Here is an 18502-nt window from a genome sequence, read left to right as displayed (position 1 = left end):
GTGGTTAGCGCTGTCGCCTCAGCAAGGAGGTTCTGGGTTTGAATCCTGGGCCTGGGGCCTTTCTGTGTGGAGTTTGCATGTTCTACCCGTGTCTGCGTGGGTTCCCTCCGGGTACTCCGGCTTCCTCCCACAGTCCAAAGACATGCAAGTTAGGTTAATTGGTGACTCTAAATTGCCTTTAGGTATGTGAGTGACTGTGTGTGTGGTTGTTTGTCTCTATTTGTTGGCCTTGCGATAGACTGGCAACCTTTCCAGGGTGTACCTGGCCCTCGCCCAATGTCAGCTGGGATTGGCCCCAGCCCCCCCCCCCACGTTTCGCATAAGTGGTATAGAAAATGGGTGGATGGATGGGTGAACAACCATCACACTTCTTTAAATAATAAGTGTCTTTGAAATGTTATATGTGAAAGTAGAAAAGATGTTTCTACTGTCTATATGTGACCCTCATATAGTGAAGATTATTGGATTATTTGATTGTAACAAGGATTTTTTAAAATTATTTATGATAATTACTATTATGTATTTTATTATGATAATTTAAATAGTAAATACATGCATTGTGCTGCTACACTTGATAGAGACCAATCAAGGGGTGTGTCTTCGAGCCTTCGCCTGACATCTGCGCTTGCGCAGTGAACTGACCGCGCAGTTCCTTTTGCTTCAGACATTTGAAAGCTGGCACGGTGAGCACGTCTGGCCGGACTGTGGTGCCTCCCCATCCCATCCTGACTGAAATTCACTGTAACGGTAAGGCGTCCCGTTACTTCATCAGTCAATATAACCGGCAATGCGAGATTCAAACTTGTAAATTGGATCATAGTCCAGTATCCTGTGAATAATGGCGCAGTGTTCGTGAATAAGCTAACTTTGTGGTTAGCGCAGAACACATTAGCAAGCTAGCGCTAACATTAGCAGGCTGACTTGGAGAAGACCGGCTAGTGGATCAGACTATTCACTGGAACTGGGTTATGGCTGTCCATGCTGCTTCAGATAGTATTGTACGTTGTGTTGGTAGTTGGGACGAATGAGCAATAGATACATTCTGTTAAATATAACTTAATACACCAGTTCATGGCCGTTTATCCTGACCACCACGCGCTTATATGTGAACTTGCAGAAGAGTAGACAACCTTTAGCCTGCTAGCTTAGACATAAACCGATCTGGAGTCAGCGGGGCCAATCGGAACTGATGCCAGATTGTAGCTAGTCTAGCTAGGTTAGCTGCTAGCAGGCTAACGTAAACGGTGTACTGAGTGCATGGCTGACTCAAACTAGCAGATGAGCTGTAAACTTAGTGGTAAGAATAGCTGTGACTTGTCAGACAGAGCAGTGAACCTCTAAGAGGTTTTAATCGCAACACGGGACGTTTCAAAAATTGAACCTAGCACGCAGGTAACTTTTAAGCAGTGTGATCTTGCAGGAACAAATAGTCACGTTTGAATATCGCATTGCTAAAAATTGTGCACAATGATTACTCAGCATTTAGATAAAGTCCACCCATATGTAGAAACTCAGCCTCTTGAGCAAAATGCTGCCCATTTACTCTTTTATTTTCTCGCCCTCAGTTACGAGCATGGAACTGAATGATGCTAACCTACAAACCCTCACTGAGTTCCTCAGGAAAACACTGGATCCAGACCCAACAGTCAGACGTCCAGGTAATACAGCTTAAATACTTGCCATTAATGCAGTTCAGGTGGAATGTCGTTCTCATTGACCTATTTATACTAAACAGTCACTGGATTGTGTAATCTCTGCTCTGTAACACCTGTTTTTCATTTGTGCCTTTTTCTTTGTTAGCTGAAAAGTTTCTTGAATCTGTTGAGGGAAACCAGAACTACCCCTTATTACTGCTAACTTTGCTGGAGAAGTCCCAAGACAACGTGATCCGCGTCTGTTCTGCTGTTACGTTCAAGAACTACATCAAAAGAAACTGGCGCATTGTGAGTCTCACTAAATACCATAAAGTTTACATGTTAATCAGACTGTTCATACTCAGTATCTTGTTTGTACATTCAGTGTGTCCAGATTGTTACAGGTCCAGTAGAAATAAAGTACAGTTTGTATCTCTTTTCACATCTTACATGAGATTTCACATTGTCTTTTATATTTGTTACTTTATGGCAATCTGTGAACAGGGAGGACAAGCTACTTGTTTGTAATATGCCACTGTAATAGGGTTTATTTCACTGGCAGTTATAAGTTGTTTCATCTGGGGATCAGTTGTTTTGAATAGGCACATCAACGGTACAGTCCAGCAGCTGTTTCCTCAGTGTGGTCATGGATGTTTTTTCATTCACACTTACACAACATACACAGTATTGTAAACATTTGTACAATCTGCTGCTGTGTAAGCCCTGTATCACAAACGTTGTTTTCATCTTATGTCATGATGCGGTAGATTGCATCATACAGTCAAGTGTACTGGATAGTTTGTCCCACTTACAGTATCTAAACTAACACTATGTACTAAGTGTGAACCAAGCCATTGCTGTATGAACCTCATTGATGTGGACACTGACTTGATTATACTGTGTTTGTATTTTGTTTACTCAAAGGTTGAAGATGAACCAAACAAAATCTCTGATCCAGACCGAACAGCAATCAAAGCAAACATTGTAAATTTGATGCTAAGCAGTCCAGAACAGATTCAAAAACAGGTACGTCCTCACATGTCACCGTGCCTTTAAGGGTCTAATTTGAAGGTGTAAAGGAAGATGCTTAACCAAGTCACTGTTCATGCAATGTATCTCCCCAGTTGAGTGATGCCATCAGTATCATAGGAAGGGAAGATTTCCCTCAAAAATGGCCTGACCTGCTAACGGAGATGGTGACCCGCTTCAGAAGTGGAGACTTTCACATCATCAATGGAGTGCTTCGTACCGCACATTCCCTCTTCAAGAGGTAGAGATGATCACTTACGGGTTTAAAGATATTTTGAAATCACCTTTGCACAGGAATTTTCAAACATTTTTTAATATTTTTTTTGCTTTTAAGGTATCGCCATGAGTTCAAATCAAATGAGCTTTGGACGGAGATAAAACTAGTACTGGACACATTTGCTCTCCCTCTGACAGAGCTCTTCAAGGTACGTAGCGACTGTCAGTGCAATTATCACAACACAGTAAACCAGTTGTTGCAGCATTATATTTGTTTGATTTAACAAATATTGAATTGTTTGACATAGTTGTAAGGTTTTGATATGAGGAACCGTTTATAGTTAATTTTCTCTCTTCTTTTCTTTAGGCCACAATTGAGTTGTGTCAGACTCATGCTACAGATGTCAATGCCTTGAAGGTCCTCTTCTCCTCGCTCACTCTCATCTCCAAGCTTTTCTACAGTCTTAACTTCCAGGTCGGTTCAATTCGGTTTGCACTTAATGAATATGACAGTTTGTCTCTTTCATACCTTTTGGATTAATCCTTTGATAGAGTTGAGAAGTTTGCCTTGATTTATTATTTTGAATTTGAATTTAGTGACAGTAATTATTGATAAATTGTAATAAATGGGTAACTGTTTTAAATGCACTAGCTTTTTTCAGAAAAGTCATTCTGAATTTGGTTAGGTCCACTTTGGTTTAAGTAATTCCTTTTAATGCATGTACATTTTAATCGTGGATATGAAACATTTTCTTATGACTGTACTCTGGATTATCTCACAGGACCTTCCAGAGTTTTTTGAAGACAACATGGAAACCTGGATGACCAATTTTCATGGCCTGCTGACTTTGGATAATAAACTTTTACAAACAGATGTGAGTTGTGTTTCTTTTTCTACTTGGGCAATTCATTTTTTAAAAAGTGATTCTTAACATTTCTTTATGTCTCTGTTGTGACAACTCTCCAGGATGAGGAGGAAGCAGGTCTCCTGGAGCTGCTGAAGTCTCAGATCTGCGACAATGCTGCCCTTTACGCTCAGAAGTATGATGAAGAATTTCAGCCATATCTTCCCCGCTTCGTCACTGCCATCTGGAACCTTCTGGTTTCTACTGGCCAGGAAGTCAAATATGACCTGGTGAGGTCACTCATCCCTGACTGTGTTTCTGTTGTGTTCTATTTTGAAGTTCACTTTTCCTGTACTAACAATACACCTCTTCTTTGTTGCAGCTTGTAAGCAATGCTATCCAGTTCTTGGCTTCGGTCTGTGAAAGGCCACACTACAAGCATCTATTTGAGGACCAGAATACACTCACTAGCATCTGTGAGAAGGTCATTGTGCCCAACATGGAGTTCAGAAGTAAGAAAATGCTTTGTTCTCTGAGTCATCAGATTGCACCTAGAAATGTTATCAGCAGAGGACTGAATCAGGGCTCTGCTTGCTTGGACACAAACATGTACATGTGTGCTGTGATACTGACCAGACTGTGTGTAATGCCTGATCAGGTGCAGATGAGGAGGCCTTTGAAGATAACTCTGAGGAATACATCCGCAGGGACCTTGAAGGATCTGGTAAAGATTTAGATTATTTATTATCACCCCTTCTGATGCAAATAATTCTTATGAACACATGATGTGTGTAATTTCTCCTCAAATCAAGTGTTTGACTGTTGTTTGGAATACAGCAAGATCTTGTCACATAGGGTGAGGCAAAGCAGATATGAATAGTTAGTTAATTAGTCAGTTAGTAGGTTAACTTGAATATTTGCATTCAGAATTTGACTTGAAGGTTTCTGCATGCAAACTAGCAAATAATTGACAATTAACTAAATCATGCTACTGATAACCTTTATCTCATCCCTCCTCAGACATCGACACTCGTCGTAGGGCGGCGTGTGATTTAGTGAGAGGCCTTTGTAAGTTTTTCGAGGGCCCAGTCACAGCAATCTTTTCTGGCTATGTGAACTCAATGCTGGCAGAGTACGCAAAGAACCCCGGGGAGAACTGGAAACACAAAGATGCTGCCATCTATTTGGTCACATCACTGGCTTCAAAAGCCCAGACACAGAAGGTGTGGTTTAGAAAAATATTTAGATGGTTATTGTAACTGGTGATACAGTGCACATTCATGAACTGTGTTTGATATACTGTATATTTAATATTATTGCTCAGTGCTTAAGTGTTGTCCTTTTTTCCTCTCTAGCATGGAATAACACAAGCCAATGAGTTGGTGAATCTGAATGAATTCTTTGTGAATCACATTCTCCTAGACTTAAAATCCCCCAATGGTAAGAAAACTGTTAAAGGCTTCGATCTGATGTGCACTTGCTAAATCTCTCTTGTGTTTAAAACATTTGGCTCACTGTTTGCTTTGACTGTTTTATTTTTGATAAGTAGCTGAGCAGTTGATATAAATGCTGATAATTTTACTCAGCTGACATGACTTTTAAATGTGTTTTGCTGTTGTGCATTTGGTTTGCAACTGAAGTGAAAATTGAATGTCCAAACGTATTTGTGAATACACATAAACTAACATCAAGCACTTCTATTGTCACTGTAGTTAATGAATTCCCAGTGCTCAAGGCAGATGCCATCAAGTATGTCATGATCTTCAGAAGCCAGGTGTGAACTCTTGCTTACTCCACAACTTGTTAAATTAAATAAAAAAGCCAAATGAATGTATTACAGAGATCTTCTTCTCTGTCCTTCAGCTTCCCAAGGAGCAGCTGCTGCAGGCAGTTCCTCTACTGATAAGTCACCTGCAGGCAGAGAGCACAGTGGAGCACACTTACGCTGCCCATGCTTTGGAGAGGCTGTTTACGATGAGAGGCCCCAACAACACCACACAGTGAGTATCAAGCAATGTAGTGACACATTTTTATATCTTGTGTCTTTAATCAAAATGATTGTGTTTTGGTATTCATTCAACAAAGTGAGCAGTATTTATAGCGCATTATTGGATTATTCAGATAAGTCGTGATTTATTCTCTTTTGTCCCCAAGTCCAGTTTAGAATGAGGATTGAGAAGCTTTTCCATATTTGAAAACAGTTGTAACCTGGGCCTTAATTATATTAGTAATGATAGATTAGGAATGATTGGTGGATTAAACAATATTCACTTTTTAAAAAATTTAATTGTAAAGCTTGGCAAGCTGTATATCTAGACCACATTGTAAGAAAGGCATTTACTAAATATGTAAAACTACTAATATGTATGAAGTAATTGCTCATACCTAGTATTGGGAATATTGCCTATATATTTACTTATTTCCCTCTAACAGAATTGCAACAGCAGTCCTGTTAGTTTCACAAAAAGTCTTCTGGACAACTGAGATGAAACATTGTTGTGTGGAAAGTGTGCTCAGACTTTTGCATCCATCTGTATAGCTGCCAGCCCATTGCTTTAGCCAATCACCCTCTCTTTGTTTTTCAGTATCTCTCCTGCAGAGATGGCACCTTTTACTGAACAGTTGCTCAACAACTTGTTCAAGGCACTGGCTCTTCCTGGTTCTGCAGAAAATGAATACATCATGAAAGGTAAGCCTGACTTTTTGTCATCTAAATGCTCCCCATTAATGGTCCTCAGTCAGTATCAAACCAACTCCAAACTTATATTAATTAGCCTCATCATGTCTTTTTCTTTATTTCTTTTTCTCATTTTTAAAGCCATCATGCGCAGCTTCTCTCTGCTGCAGGAGGCCATTGTTCCCTACATTCCCACTCTGATTGGTCAGCTCACTCATAAGCTCCTATTAGTCAGCAAGGTAATCCACACTTTCTTATTATTTATCGATACAGGTAGATTTTACCAAGATGCCTGCTTAGAGGATACATGCGTTAATGATTTTTATGTCTGTCGCCTATTTACAGAACCCCAGCAAGCCTCACTTTAACCACTACCTGTTTGAGTCCCTGTGCCTGTCTGTCCGCATCACCTGCAAGGCCAACCCCACTACTGTCAGCAGCTTTGAGGAGGCTCTCTTTCCGGTCTTCACTGAAATCCTTCAGAATGATGTCCAGGGTGTGTCATTTACCTATGAGACTGATTTGTCCTTATTTAGAAGATGTTTTGATAAACACAGTGGGTGGCTGATCAGACGCGACTCAACTCATCTCCCCTGTGTCCTCTTGTACAGAGTTTCTTCCATACGTGTTCCAGGTGATGTCCCTCCTCTTGGAGATCCACTCCAACTCTATTCCCTCTTCCTACATGGCTTTATTCCCTCACCTGCTGCAGCCTGTGCTCTGGGAGCGGACAGGAAACATCCCCCCTCTCGTGCGCCTGCTTCAGGCTTACCTGGAGAAGGGAGGAGCCACTATTGCCAGCTCTGCTGCCGATAAAATAGTAGGTCGTAGTAGTGTTGTACACAGCAGAGAATATTGCAGTGTTTTACTTGTCTGCAGCTGACGACACTGATTGTATCTTAACACATTATACATGCATACATGTCATACTTTACATAAATGGATTATATATTTTCTTTACTGAAACGTGTATTCATGCTGCGATCACATCTTTCGTCCTCAGCCCGGCTTGCTTGGAGTTTTCCAAAAGCTTATTGCCTCTAAGGCCAATGACCACCAAGGTTTTTACCTTCTCAACAGCATTGTGGAGCACATGCCCCCGTAAGTTGATTATAGTTTGATCAGTAATCAAATTTAGCACCTGGTGAAACTGATTTGATCATATTGTGACATTTGTTTTTTTGATTTGTTTTACTTTTACTTTTGCCAGAGAGTCAATCACTCAGTACAGGAAACAGATCTTCATTTTGCTCTTCCAGAGGCTACAAAGCTCCAAAACCACCAAGTTCATCAAGAGTCAGTACCATCATCTCACTGTTCTGTTTAGATATATTAATCTGAAACACGTGGTTAGAGTTGTTAGCACTGACAGCAAGGGCGTGAGATCAGCCAGTATAGTGTCAAGTGTTCAAATTTTCACTGGTGTTCCTCTTTCTCACAGGTTTCTTGGTGTTTGTCAACTTGTATTGTGTCAAATACGGAGCTATTGCTCTTCAGGAGATTTTTGACAGCATCCAGCCAAAGTAAGTGTATTTTCAATATAAACCATAAGAAGTTGACAGAAAGCTTGCTAATGTCTGACTGCAGTTATTTCAAGGGTTCATCCATCAGTTAAGCGTGAAAGGCATTGGGAACATGACAAGTTATATTGACCTTGATGCTCAATTGAGTCATAAGCCAGCTGTCCTCCTGAATTTGTTTGGTGCACTCAAGCTATTGAAACCTGCCTTAGTCACTGTGAAGAAGCACCATTTTCTAGGAAGAGGACATATTTTGAAGGAATGCTGCAGCCAAATTTTTGATATATAAACTTGAAAGATGGCTCCTTGTAAAATAATGAAGCTGTAGTTAGCTTGGATTCACTGCCATTACATTTTGCAGTGTAGTAAATATACCCCGCAATAGTTACTGATCCCAGTGCCCTAGCAGGTCTCCAGTGTGTTTTTATGTTTGTAGAAGACCAGTGGAAAAAATGTATTAATCATGTTTTCTTTTTGTATCACAGAATGTTTGGTATGGTGTTGGAGAAAATAGTTATTCCAGAGGTTCAGAAGGTGTCTGGAGCAGTTGAAAAGAAGATCTGTGCTGTTGGCATTACAAAAATCCTTACTGAGTGTCCGGCAATGATGGACACAGAGTACACTAAAATCTGGTGAGGAAGTGGCTCAATGAAAACACATGCTTTTCTATCCTTCATGGTTGGTTGGTTAAAGCCCCTACACACCCACAGTGGCTTTGCGGTGTACAGGACCTTTAATATCAATCAAATCAAACATGTTTTACAGCACTGTTTTTAGATTGATTTAGATTTTTAATAGAAATATGGTGTTATGGTTTAGAAAAGCTAGGGCGGTGACTGTTTTATAATAAAGTTGACCTCATGGTATAATGTTTAAAAATTTCACATTTATTGTAGATTCTAATGTTTTGATGATAGCACTGAAACTAGCACCTCACTGCACTGAACCTTTGAGCCAAGTCCCACCTTCACGTTATTTTATGTCAAAGTATAACATGTTTTAATATTATAAGCCAAAAAAATGTGTTTTCTCCAAATTTTAACACTCAGTGTGGGAGCACTTTTCTTATGGAGTTCCTAACATTTTACATTCAAGTACAAATTAGAAATACACTTGTGATATGTTAAGTTTCAGGTTGTTGGTTATTTTGTTTTCCTGAGTAAAACTAACAGCAAGCATCTGTGTTTTCATGCGTCTGTTCAGGACCCCACTGCTCCAGGCCCTCATTGGTCTGTTTGAGTTACCAGAGGATGACAGCATCCCAGATGATGAGCACTTCATTGACATTGAAGACACACCGGGCTACCAGACGGCATTCTCACAACTGGCCTTTGCTGGGAAGAAGGAGCACGACCCCATCGGAGATGTCGTTGGCAACCCTAAGATCCTTCTGGCGCAGTCACTCCACAAGCTTTCGACTGCCTTTCCAGGAAGGGTATGTATTAGCCTCAGAGCTAATAGTCTGTGATGATTTTTTTAAACAAGTCGTAATGACTTGGTTTTGTCTGGAATAAAAGACCTGTTACGATTATTGCTTTACTGACCGTTACCACGCTGCACTACAGATGATGGGGTGCCGCAGAAAGCAAATCAGTGAGTGTTTCTCCTTGTCTCTGTTTATTTTGGTGCAGGTTCCTTCAATGCTGAGCACCAGTCTGAATGCCGAAGCCCTCCAGTTCCTGCAGGGGTACTTACAGGCAGCCAATGTGCAGTTGGTTTGAAACTGATGTGATGCTGTTCACATAATAAGGAGACCACAATACACTGCAGGACTAGCCACAGCGGCCCCGGGTCACATGACAGACCTGCTTCAGCTGAACTTGAGTCTTTACAGATTTGGTTTGACTTGTCAGTTATATGATGGATTTGCCAGAGGAAATAATCATTTTGCCTGAATTTAGGGTGTGTTCTCTGATGAAAGTTTTTTTAAGGGTTTTTAAAGACATGACCAAAAGTTGACATAACTGAATTACTGTTTTGTGTTTGGGCCTTTTTGTGTGCTGTGTAGCAAAGGCTAACAAGGATTTGGATCGCAAGTTGTGATGCAATCAGTTTATTTCAACAACAACAACAACAACAACAGCAGCATCGGCGGAGATAAATTTCAACAGTGTCGTGGAACGCTGAACATTTAAATCATATGGGAGGGATTTCTTTAGCGCTTCTTTTGGATGTTTGAATTCCTTTTTACGGTTATGGAGACTGTAGTCTGTGGCTCAAACATAATGCTTAATATTTTTCTGTTGCATGTTTCCTGTAGATTTGTTTATGTCTGGTCTTTGTTTCTTTACTGTTTGTTAATGTGAATAAAAAGAGGCACTTGTATAGATCTGCTACCATTGCTGTCTGTTTGGTATTTTTATATTATTTTCAATTTATCTTGGTTTGTGAATCTTAGCAGCCTCCAATGTAGAGGTTAATAACAGCATTTTTACTTCAATCAAAGAACTTCCTTCTTCATGCCCAGTTCTGGTTATTTATAATGAGAAATAACCCGTCATCTATGCAGAATCACTCTACAATATTGCTGTGGATAAAGTTACCATGGTGTGATAAGTGTAGATATTGGGCTCTGCCTTCAGATAACAATTTCATGTATTAAGAATATACAGTCTGAGCCTTTGGTGTTTTCATTGGTCCATTATTTAACAAGGTTATAAGACAGAACAAGTGTTAGGAGGATTTGATATGGCCGTTGGAGTTCTTCATTTCAACATTCTTGATAAATGGTAGCATGCATTTGTCACCTCCCATGAAGCGATATGTTGCCACATTTGCCTCCCAAGGTAGCAGTCTAGAGAAAGCAAAAGTCCCACATTCATTTTTGCCTCAGTTTTAAAAGTTTACACTATACATGTTTCACCAATATCCTCATCAATACTTACGCTCGTGTGAGGAAGGGGATGTACATAAGGCGAGGAATGCAGATCATTTGCTGTTCGGCTAAAATGGCATTCATGGACTGCTGCACTGTGTAGAGGGGCTGCAGAGGGGGAATTAGACTCCTGAGTTCCTTCCTGGAAGAAACCAAACAAAAAGTAGAGAATATAGCATCTGTTTTTTTCTAGAGGTACAACCCAGAAAAACTGAAATGATAACTGATGGTATCTCACCTGATCTCACAGCCTGCAAACATCCCTGTGTCTACAATATAAGGGCAAACTAAAGTCGTTTTGATGCCATCCAGGTCTTCAGCCAGCAACTCGTGTGTCAGTGACTCATGGAAACCAACAGCTCCAAATTTACTTGCACAGTAATCCTAGAAGAGAAAGCAGATACCAGCAGAGTGGCCGGCATTGAAACATTTTGTTCAGTCAGTTGGCTTTATGTGTCTTAAAATGGATTGTTCTGACGTGTCTGTTCAGTTTGTGCTTGAGGAAGCTGTTAATCATCATGCATTTTACCTCTACACATGCAGTGCTGAATAGTCCGAGAGCACTGGCAACGGTCACAATGTGACCATGGTTCCTCTCTTTCATCTGAGGTAGAAAGGCCTTTGTCATCTGTGGGGAAAGATGATATTAGTACATTTGATGGGAGTAGAGATGAAGGCCTGATTAACTCATAAATGAGACTGGGGCCATGGTCCTGAATCAAACTCAAAATCAACCTCGTCCACAAGGCTACACTGTGCCCGCCCCCCCCCCCCCCCCCCCCCCCCTTCAAAGTTAATGTAACTTATTCAAGCTGTAGGGTATCTGAAACAATATGACAAAGATGCAGCATATAAGTGCAGTATCACCTGTTTTATTTACTCTAAATCTAACACAATGCAGTATCAGGCTCCCTCCTTTGGTCTCAAACAACAACAAAATAAAAAATAAATTCACAACATCATGAGACCCCCTTGGGCCCCAAAAAGGGCCAGCTTTACTCTTTGGCAATTGGTTTGTAGTAACTGTAACTTTCTGTTTTGGAATATAGATATGTGCACTCTCAAGCCCAAGTCTTAGTGTAAGGTGCATCCTTCTTTATACTTAATGTTGAACCCATAAATATCATAATCTAGTTTGAAGACCTTTAAGCTCATATTCTGCTTGTATGCTTATGCAGCATTGAAATAAATGCACAGTGGAGGCTATTAGGATTTAAAAATGTGATCCTGCTAATTTTTGCCCACATCACAGGTTCTGGTGCAACTGGGAGCCCTCTGCCATCAGATGCATTTAAGGGTGTAGGACACATTCATAAAAATGTGTCCCTGATATCCTTTATATTTGGTCCTAATGAGCTTATAACCTTTTATTGTACGAGCATAAGACTCAGGCTTTAAGAGGATCAAGTGTAGAATCACATGCTCTCTGCTGGTGGGCTCCAGTGGGCACCTGTTATTGTGTGGATGAGTGGATATAAGGTTACCCACCCCCAGCACCCCTTGCAAGGGCATCCCTACTGTGATGTGACGCTGCAGCTCTGCTGTGGCACAGGCTGCTCTGATCCCTTCACACATCAGTGCGCAAACACTGACCGGAGCCAGCGGGGAGGACCGCACTGAATGGCTGTTATGTAATTCATGTCAGACTGGTAGACCACATTAGCTCTGTGTGTGGAAGGCGGATTCTCCCGGTTTGCGCAGGTGTTTGTGCGTAAAAGGTGCGCGCCTCAAGTCTCACCCAAAACAGTGCATGGCAGTTCACCAGCAGGGTCCTCTCCAGCAGCTCGTCCGGGCAGTCCAGCAGCCTCCGCCCGGCCACCACGCCTGCGTTGTTGACCAGCATGGAGACGTCCCCGACCTCCGCTCTCACTCTGTCCGCCGTGTCGTAGATGCTCTGACGCATGGACAGGTCAACTGTGTACGTGTGCACCTGGACTCCCATCTCCCGCGCCAGCTTGGCGGTCTGCTCGTTAGCAGCCGTGTTGCAGTCCCACAGCACCAGGTGCGCTCCCTCTTTGGCGAACTCCAGGGCGAACAGGCGACCCAGCGCGCCCCCGGCTCCTGTTATCAGACAGAGCTCCCCATCGATGCTCTTGAGCCTCGGCCGGAGGAAAGTCTGGATAACGGCGGTCAGGATGGAGTAGGTCAGGTCGATGAGCATCAGCAGCAGGTCCACTATGACGATCATGGTGCTCCAGGAGAAGTTAAACTGCTGCACAAGCAGACCGCCAAGCTTTGGAGGGTGAGCTGTTTCTCTGCGTGACGCTGGATTGGATGGCCACTTTATATAACTTGTGTGTGTCGGATTATGAGGCAGACGGATGGTGGCCACCAATAGAAGGAGCTTTTTGTCTGATGACCGAGGAGCTGACTGAATAACCCGTGCACATTCACAACTCGTTCATAACCGGTGGCTGAGTAAAACTGAGGAAGGGATTAATGCAACACTCAGGCCCAAAATACACTGCATTTTATATCAGGTTGAGGCCAGAGCAGATCCCATACTGTATCGATTTTAAGATGTCATCCTGTCTGATCACTTGAGCAACTTCACATATTTTTATTTAACCAGTAGTTTGTTATTGATGTGTCAGTTCACATGAATGCTTGGAACAAACAACTTCTACACAAACTCTATGCAGCAGCCATCCTCTCAGCAGACCACCACCTGTTTCAGGACTCTGGGGTCTAACCCATATGATTTTGATGCTTTAGCCCCATACTTCAGAACCCAAGTGACGACAAATCCCATTCTGAGGCCGGGTTCTGCTTGAAGGACAGGTTCACTTTTTTTTTTCCTGTGTGAAATACAGTGTGCAGTGGACCAGCCTTTCATTATTTTTTGCTTTCACAGGCTTCAGTGTGGTGTTTAGTGTCGGAAAGGACAAAGAGTCAGTTTATTTATCACTGTCACTTAAAGGTGGAGCTAAAATGTGCCATTCATATTTAGAGAAGGGCTTTTAAATCAGACTTGCTTTACTTCATGCTTTCCTTCTGTTCCACCTGCAGCCTAATCACTCCATCCAAAGAGCACAGCTGTGCGTCAGCAAAGGTGCAAAGGTTTCTGTTTTTTTTGTTTTTTAGCTTTTATACTCACAGTTTGTAGACAATGACATTCTCCTTATATATTTCTGAGTATTTGTGAATAAATGATTATATTTTGATTTAGATAATGCATTTTCCAGCTTTCGGTCAGATGAGAAGACGGTTAACTTATCTAAGTTTTTTCCTCTTAAAATCATGTTTGAACTCTTTGTCCTCTCAGAGTTGCCTTGAAATGAACAATATTCTCTTATGTAAAAATGAAACCATAACTTATATTCAGAGCATTGTTTGACTTTTATGTAAGAGCTTTACCTCTGCCTCAACTGACCACAGTCAACTAGTTTTACGCAAGTATGATATTTTTATTTTTAGCATTTTATCCATGATGCAGACATTCCTGTCATTACGCATACATTCCTTTCATCTGTAAAAGAAAGTTATTCCTGATCCATGATGTGAGGTGGATTATCCACCTTTGAGTAAAATGTTAAGGTGATAAACTGCTTAGCATGTGTGCACAAATCCCTAATATTTAACATTCTTCATAAACTCCCATTTATGGAAAATGACTCTTTTTCCTCAGTTGCATTTCACATCTTACTTTGTTGCTTAAAACCATCTTGCAGTAGCTGTGACCCAGGCTTTAGTGTTTTTTTGTTTACATTTTTGCTTCAGAGAGATTCCATCTTATAGAAGTTAAGAAGGTTTGTATCTTGGGAAAAGCCTGAAGTTGTGACTGGCATGACTGTGATGTAATCCTCTTCTTAACTGTGGCCATGACGTCATGTAACATGATAAATGGTAATCTGTTGACTGCTTTTGGAGAGAGTTGGACTCCTACTGATTGTTTGGTTGAATCATTACAATCCTTTTCATACTGGGCACCTAAAAAAGATAACTGACCCTTTAATTTATAGTAGGACACAGGATAAGATGCTCAGGCTATGTTCGAAACAGTGTCATACTGTGCACTTTGTTAAGATGTCAATGTTTAGTGAACTGGAATACAACTTTATAAGTGGTTACCTTTGGTATTTATCCTAATAAATACCAAGTACAGAACACAACACTAGAGGGTGCTGTTGTCCAAGGTATGCAGTCTCCATCCACAACCCTCAAGCTCTGTCATTGCACAATCTCACAAGCCCGCTCTCTTGCATTACGTCCCTGTTGTTGAGTGGTTTTATAAAAACATATTTCAGTCGATGAAGTGAAATTCATGGCACCAATGCTGGATTATTGTCTTTTATTAAGCATCAGTCAGTAAAATTGCTTTGAAATTCATAGACATTTTCCTATAGCTTCTTATATTTACAAGATCAGTGTGTCAAAGTTTTTAATAGCGCTACATGCATTGAACAACAGGAAACCACAAAGATAATAATCTACAAAGTCAACTGGTACAAAGTATGAAACTTTACAAAACAAACATTTCCCCAGACACAGTAAGGGCAGTATACAGACATGTGTGAATTGTACAGAGGTGATTCATTCCCTGAAGAAGGGGAGAGATTCTGAAAATTAAATGATGTGTCTGTATTTGGCTTTGAACCTCTTGTGTGGCATATTGTGCTTAAAGAAAATGGTTACTCAACAACATCATAACTTGTGCTTTTGGAAATTGTATTTGAATATATACTTTTGTATGCTGACATTTATTTGCATGGTTGCAAGACAGCAGATAATTTAATTCAGAAAAATAAATAAAGTGCAGTTCAGGAGACAAGAAAACAAGACATAAAATGCAATAGGGAAATTGTTAACATTCATCCAACAGAGAAAATAGTTGTAACCGTTTGAATAGACTATGGCTTGTTTTAGAAAATCCACAATGATCAGAGGCTCAATTCCAAAGATTTCTCAGTATTTACTGCATGTCTGACTGATGTGTGATGAATATTAATGAATCTTCACTCTTCACTGTGTAACACCCCCCCTTTTTTTTATCTAGCTAGTCTTTTCTGCTTTCTTTTCTGTTTCTAATGCCTTCAGTAGTGAAAGTCATATGACCATTTGTCAGTTTCACATTTTTATTCCATTACCATGCAGCATTAAGGGGGTGGGCTGCAACAAAAATCCCACACACCGGTGATTTTTTTGTATCGTTTCCTGTAAACCAGACTCTTCTATTACAAAGTTTGTTCCTCAGGACTCCATGACACCAACTGACCAAAGACATTGCTGTAACTGAGCCTCTCCTGCTCGCTCAGACTCTCCCTTTGCATGCCCACAATTATATTTATAGAAACACAAAAATGAACACATCCTCAAAAGGGTGCCTCAACCCAACTGCCACTTTTGCACTGTCATTCTGCAGATATGGCTCAAGCACAGGGACACTCCTTTAAATGGAAAAACAAACACATGTGCAGAGTGCCTAATCTGGCTGGGCAACTTCATTTCTAACTGACAGAGTAGGGTGCCAGCTTTCTTGGCCTGATGAATGCTTTACCCTCTCACAAGAGCAGGGAAGAGCTCACAAACAGTGTTTTGAATGATTATCTCGTCTGTGTTAAACAGTGAAAGAGTTATTGGGGCTGGAGTTGGACATGAGGTAAGGGAGCAGAGTGCTACAGCCATCATTAGGAATGTCAGCTGTAATCAGGCTGACAGCTCTGCTGCACCGCTCTCAGTCACACACCACTTCGTCCTATTCCATTCACATTTCACACTCACCCTCTCCGTGGGAGCAAGTAGCTAAAAGGGACATACCCATCACAGCAACAGCACCGTGGTTTCAGGTTTTGGTTTCTTCTCTGTCTTTTGTAATTTGCTGCTATGTGTGCACGTTTCTGTGAAAAAGAAAGGAATGATGACTGAAAGGCCCAAAATCTAGTTTTCTGTTTACACAATTTCTCAATAATTCAGCAGACTGAAGCCACAGGTGAGGAGGGGAAAAAAGACATGAGTTAATGTATAAACAGAGTGTAAACCCTGTGAGCATTTGCAAAATCCTATTTGAGTCTTAAAGGACTCCATCTCTACAAATTAGGCTACTTGCGTGCATCAAATGTGAGCCATCCAGTCATCTCAACCGTCACCATGGAAACAGTGGTCATTCACTCTACTGAGTGAGTCTGCACCTGTTTGTTTTTATGGATTGGGCCTTTTTATGTAAATGTTTGGTGCATTTAGGTGTAGGTACACAGGAAAGACATTAGAGGAAGCAGGGTTATGGATGTCTGATATATGAGTCTGACATCATGATGACCCAGTTCTGTGTGTGTTTATTTACTGCACAGTTTGTGTAATTGTCATCCAAGCTCCATTAGACAGGGCACAGCAACAGATTCAGTGTGCGGGGCAGGCGTTTGTAAAAGCAAAGGCACAGAAATATCTAACTCACATTATGTCTAATGATTGCAAACAACCATACAGAGTAAATACTATTTTTTAAGCATAAAGATTCACTACTAAAAACGGATGCTTTGTAGCATGCTTGCATAATATGTCATAAAGTTAATAATATTTTAAAACCATGCTTGCATGATTAATGTAACAAAGAGCATCAGAGCACCAGATGATCAACACCCAGACTGGTCATATGTTTGGAGTCAGGTGTATACAGAAAAGCAGGATGCAGTGTATTTGGTTATACTAAAGTGGCCAATAGACACACGATGTACCTCCGTGCTGTTTGTGTGCCTCAGTGGTGAGCTGTACGTCGCTGCGAGGTGGCTTTATGTTCGTAAGAGATGTCATGTGAACTCATACGAGCATAATGTTTTAGATTTCTGGAAGCGAACCTCTTGCCAAGAACCAGAGTGTAAATAATCAAATTAGCTTTAGAAGTGGATGTAAAATAAAGTGCTGTGTTCCCTCTTCATTGTCCTTCTTTCTTTTTTTTCTGATCCTCCTCCGTCTCCGTCGACAGCTTTCCTCTTCAGATGCCTGTCCTGACATCTGTGCACTCTCCAGCTTCCATGTTTGTACTGAATGAGCAAGTATGGCTCCCTGAAATATGTCAGATTCTGCTGTTTAGAAAAGGAATGCTTAAATTTCTAACATTTTGAGATAAAACAGTAAAACTTACTTTCATCTGTATGAGTCATCAGAAAGAACAATTCTTTGGTTCTTCACATTGCACAAAGGATAGAAGGACAGACGTTTACAGGGAGACAGTAGCAAACAATACAAATGTATCTACCATAGTATATTGTCTAATAAATGCAACTCCATCAAAATAATGCAGTACATAATCAAAATGCAAATCTATGAGATTAACACAATATATTTTGTCTAAGAGTCCATTCTTTTAGAAAATATCTTAAAAATATAAATGATTTTGATTCTTTACCTTGTACAATAAATGTGTATCTTTGTAATATTCTACTTTTGTTGTTTTACATGTACAATATTCACACACCTACAAATCTGGAAGTTCAACATAGAAAATCTTTGTGATTTTCAGTGCTGTCTGTCCAGCTTTAGTGATACTCATAAGCTCTGTCATTTATATAAGGTTAAGTTTTTCAGCTACAATAGAAATGACAACTCCTACGAAACACCTTTGAGAAGGATTTGAAATAAAGCAAGACCTTTTTGATTTTCTCCAGATTAAAAAAAAAAAAGAACTCTTATTACACCAATCTGAGGGACACACGCAGACATTTAGAAACAAACAAAATACGTAAACAAAGAAGAATAAACAGTTTCTTTTT

General features: G+C 40.6%; 2 protein-coding genes across 2 annotated transcripts; one reads left to right on the top strand and one right to left on the bottom strand.

Annotated features, from left to right (window-relative positions):
- Positions 1-614: 614 nt before the first annotated feature.
- On the top strand, positions 615-10255 carry cse1l (CSE1 chromosome segregation 1-like (yeast)). Its single transcript, XM_071493009.1, has 25 exons — positions 615-747; positions 1566-1658; positions 1801-1943; positions 2559-2660; positions 2759-2904; positions 2998-3088; positions 3247-3354; positions 3662-3754; positions 3847-4014; positions 4107-4236; positions 4383-4448; positions 4745-4947; positions 5080-5164; positions 5437-5498; positions 5588-5724; positions 6310-6413; positions 6543-6640; positions 6747-6897; positions 7013-7221; positions 7405-7502; positions 7612-7697; positions 7843-7924; positions 8407-8553; positions 9125-9356; positions 9553-10255. Exons 2-25 carry the CDS (start codon positions 1574-1576, stop codon positions 9640-9642), a joined length of 2916 nt encoding a protein of 971 aa, XP_071349110.1. The 5' UTR covers positions 615-747; positions 1566-1573; the 3' UTR covers positions 9643-10255.
- On the bottom strand, positions 9959-13173 carry LOC139630034 (retinol dehydrogenase 10-B-like). Its single transcript, XM_071493016.1, has 5 exons — positions 12535-13173; positions 11326-11424; positions 11035-11180; positions 10807-10938; positions 9959-10715 (listed from the first exon to the last, which is right to left on the bottom strand). The coding sequence occupies exons 1-5, from the start codon at positions 12982-12984 to the stop codon at positions 10595-10597; spliced, it is 948 nt and encodes a 315-aa protein (XP_071349117.1). The 5' UTR covers positions 12985-13173; the 3' UTR covers positions 9959-10594.
- Between the last annotated feature and the right edge of the window lie 5329 nt (positions 13174-18502).

The sequence above is a fragment of the Trachinotus anak genome, unplaced genomic scaffold (assembly GCF_046630095.1).
Source record: "Trachinotus anak isolate AG129_WGS33_773 ecotype Australia unplaced genomic scaffold, CSIRO_AGI_Tana_v1 ptg000013l, whole genome shotgun sequence".
Taxonomy (NCBI): Eukaryota; Metazoa; Chordata; class Actinopteri; order Carangiformes; family Carangidae; genus Trachinotus; species Trachinotus anak.
The sequence above is the reverse complement of the archived record's forward strand: the minus strand, read 5'-3'. Positions and strand labels throughout refer to the sequence as shown.

Coding starts and splice junctions, on each gene's coding strand:
- cse1l (XM_071493009.1), top strand. CDS start 1,574: ATGGAACTGAATGATGCTAACCTACAAACCCTCACTGAGTTCCTCAGG. Junction 5,499..5,587: donor TCATGATCTTCAGAAGCCAG/GTGTGAACTCTT, acceptor TCTGTCCTTCAG/CTTCCCAAGGAGCAGCTGCT. Junction 8,554..9,124: donor ACAGAGTACACTAAAATCTG/GTGAGGAAGTGG, acceptor GCGTCTGTTCAG/GACCCCACTGCTCCAGGCCC.
- LOC139630034 (XM_071493016.1), bottom strand. CDS start 12,984: ATGATCGTCATAGTGGACCTGCTGCTGATGCTCATCGACCTGACCTAC. Junction 11,181..11,325: donor TCAGCACTGCATGTGTAGAG/GTAAAATGCATG, acceptor TTTCTCTTCTAG/GATTACTGTGCAAGTAAATT. Junction 10,939..11,034: donor TTTGCAGGCTGTGAGATCAG/GTGAGATACCAT, acceptor GGTTTCTTCCAG/GAAGGAACTCAGGAGTCTAA.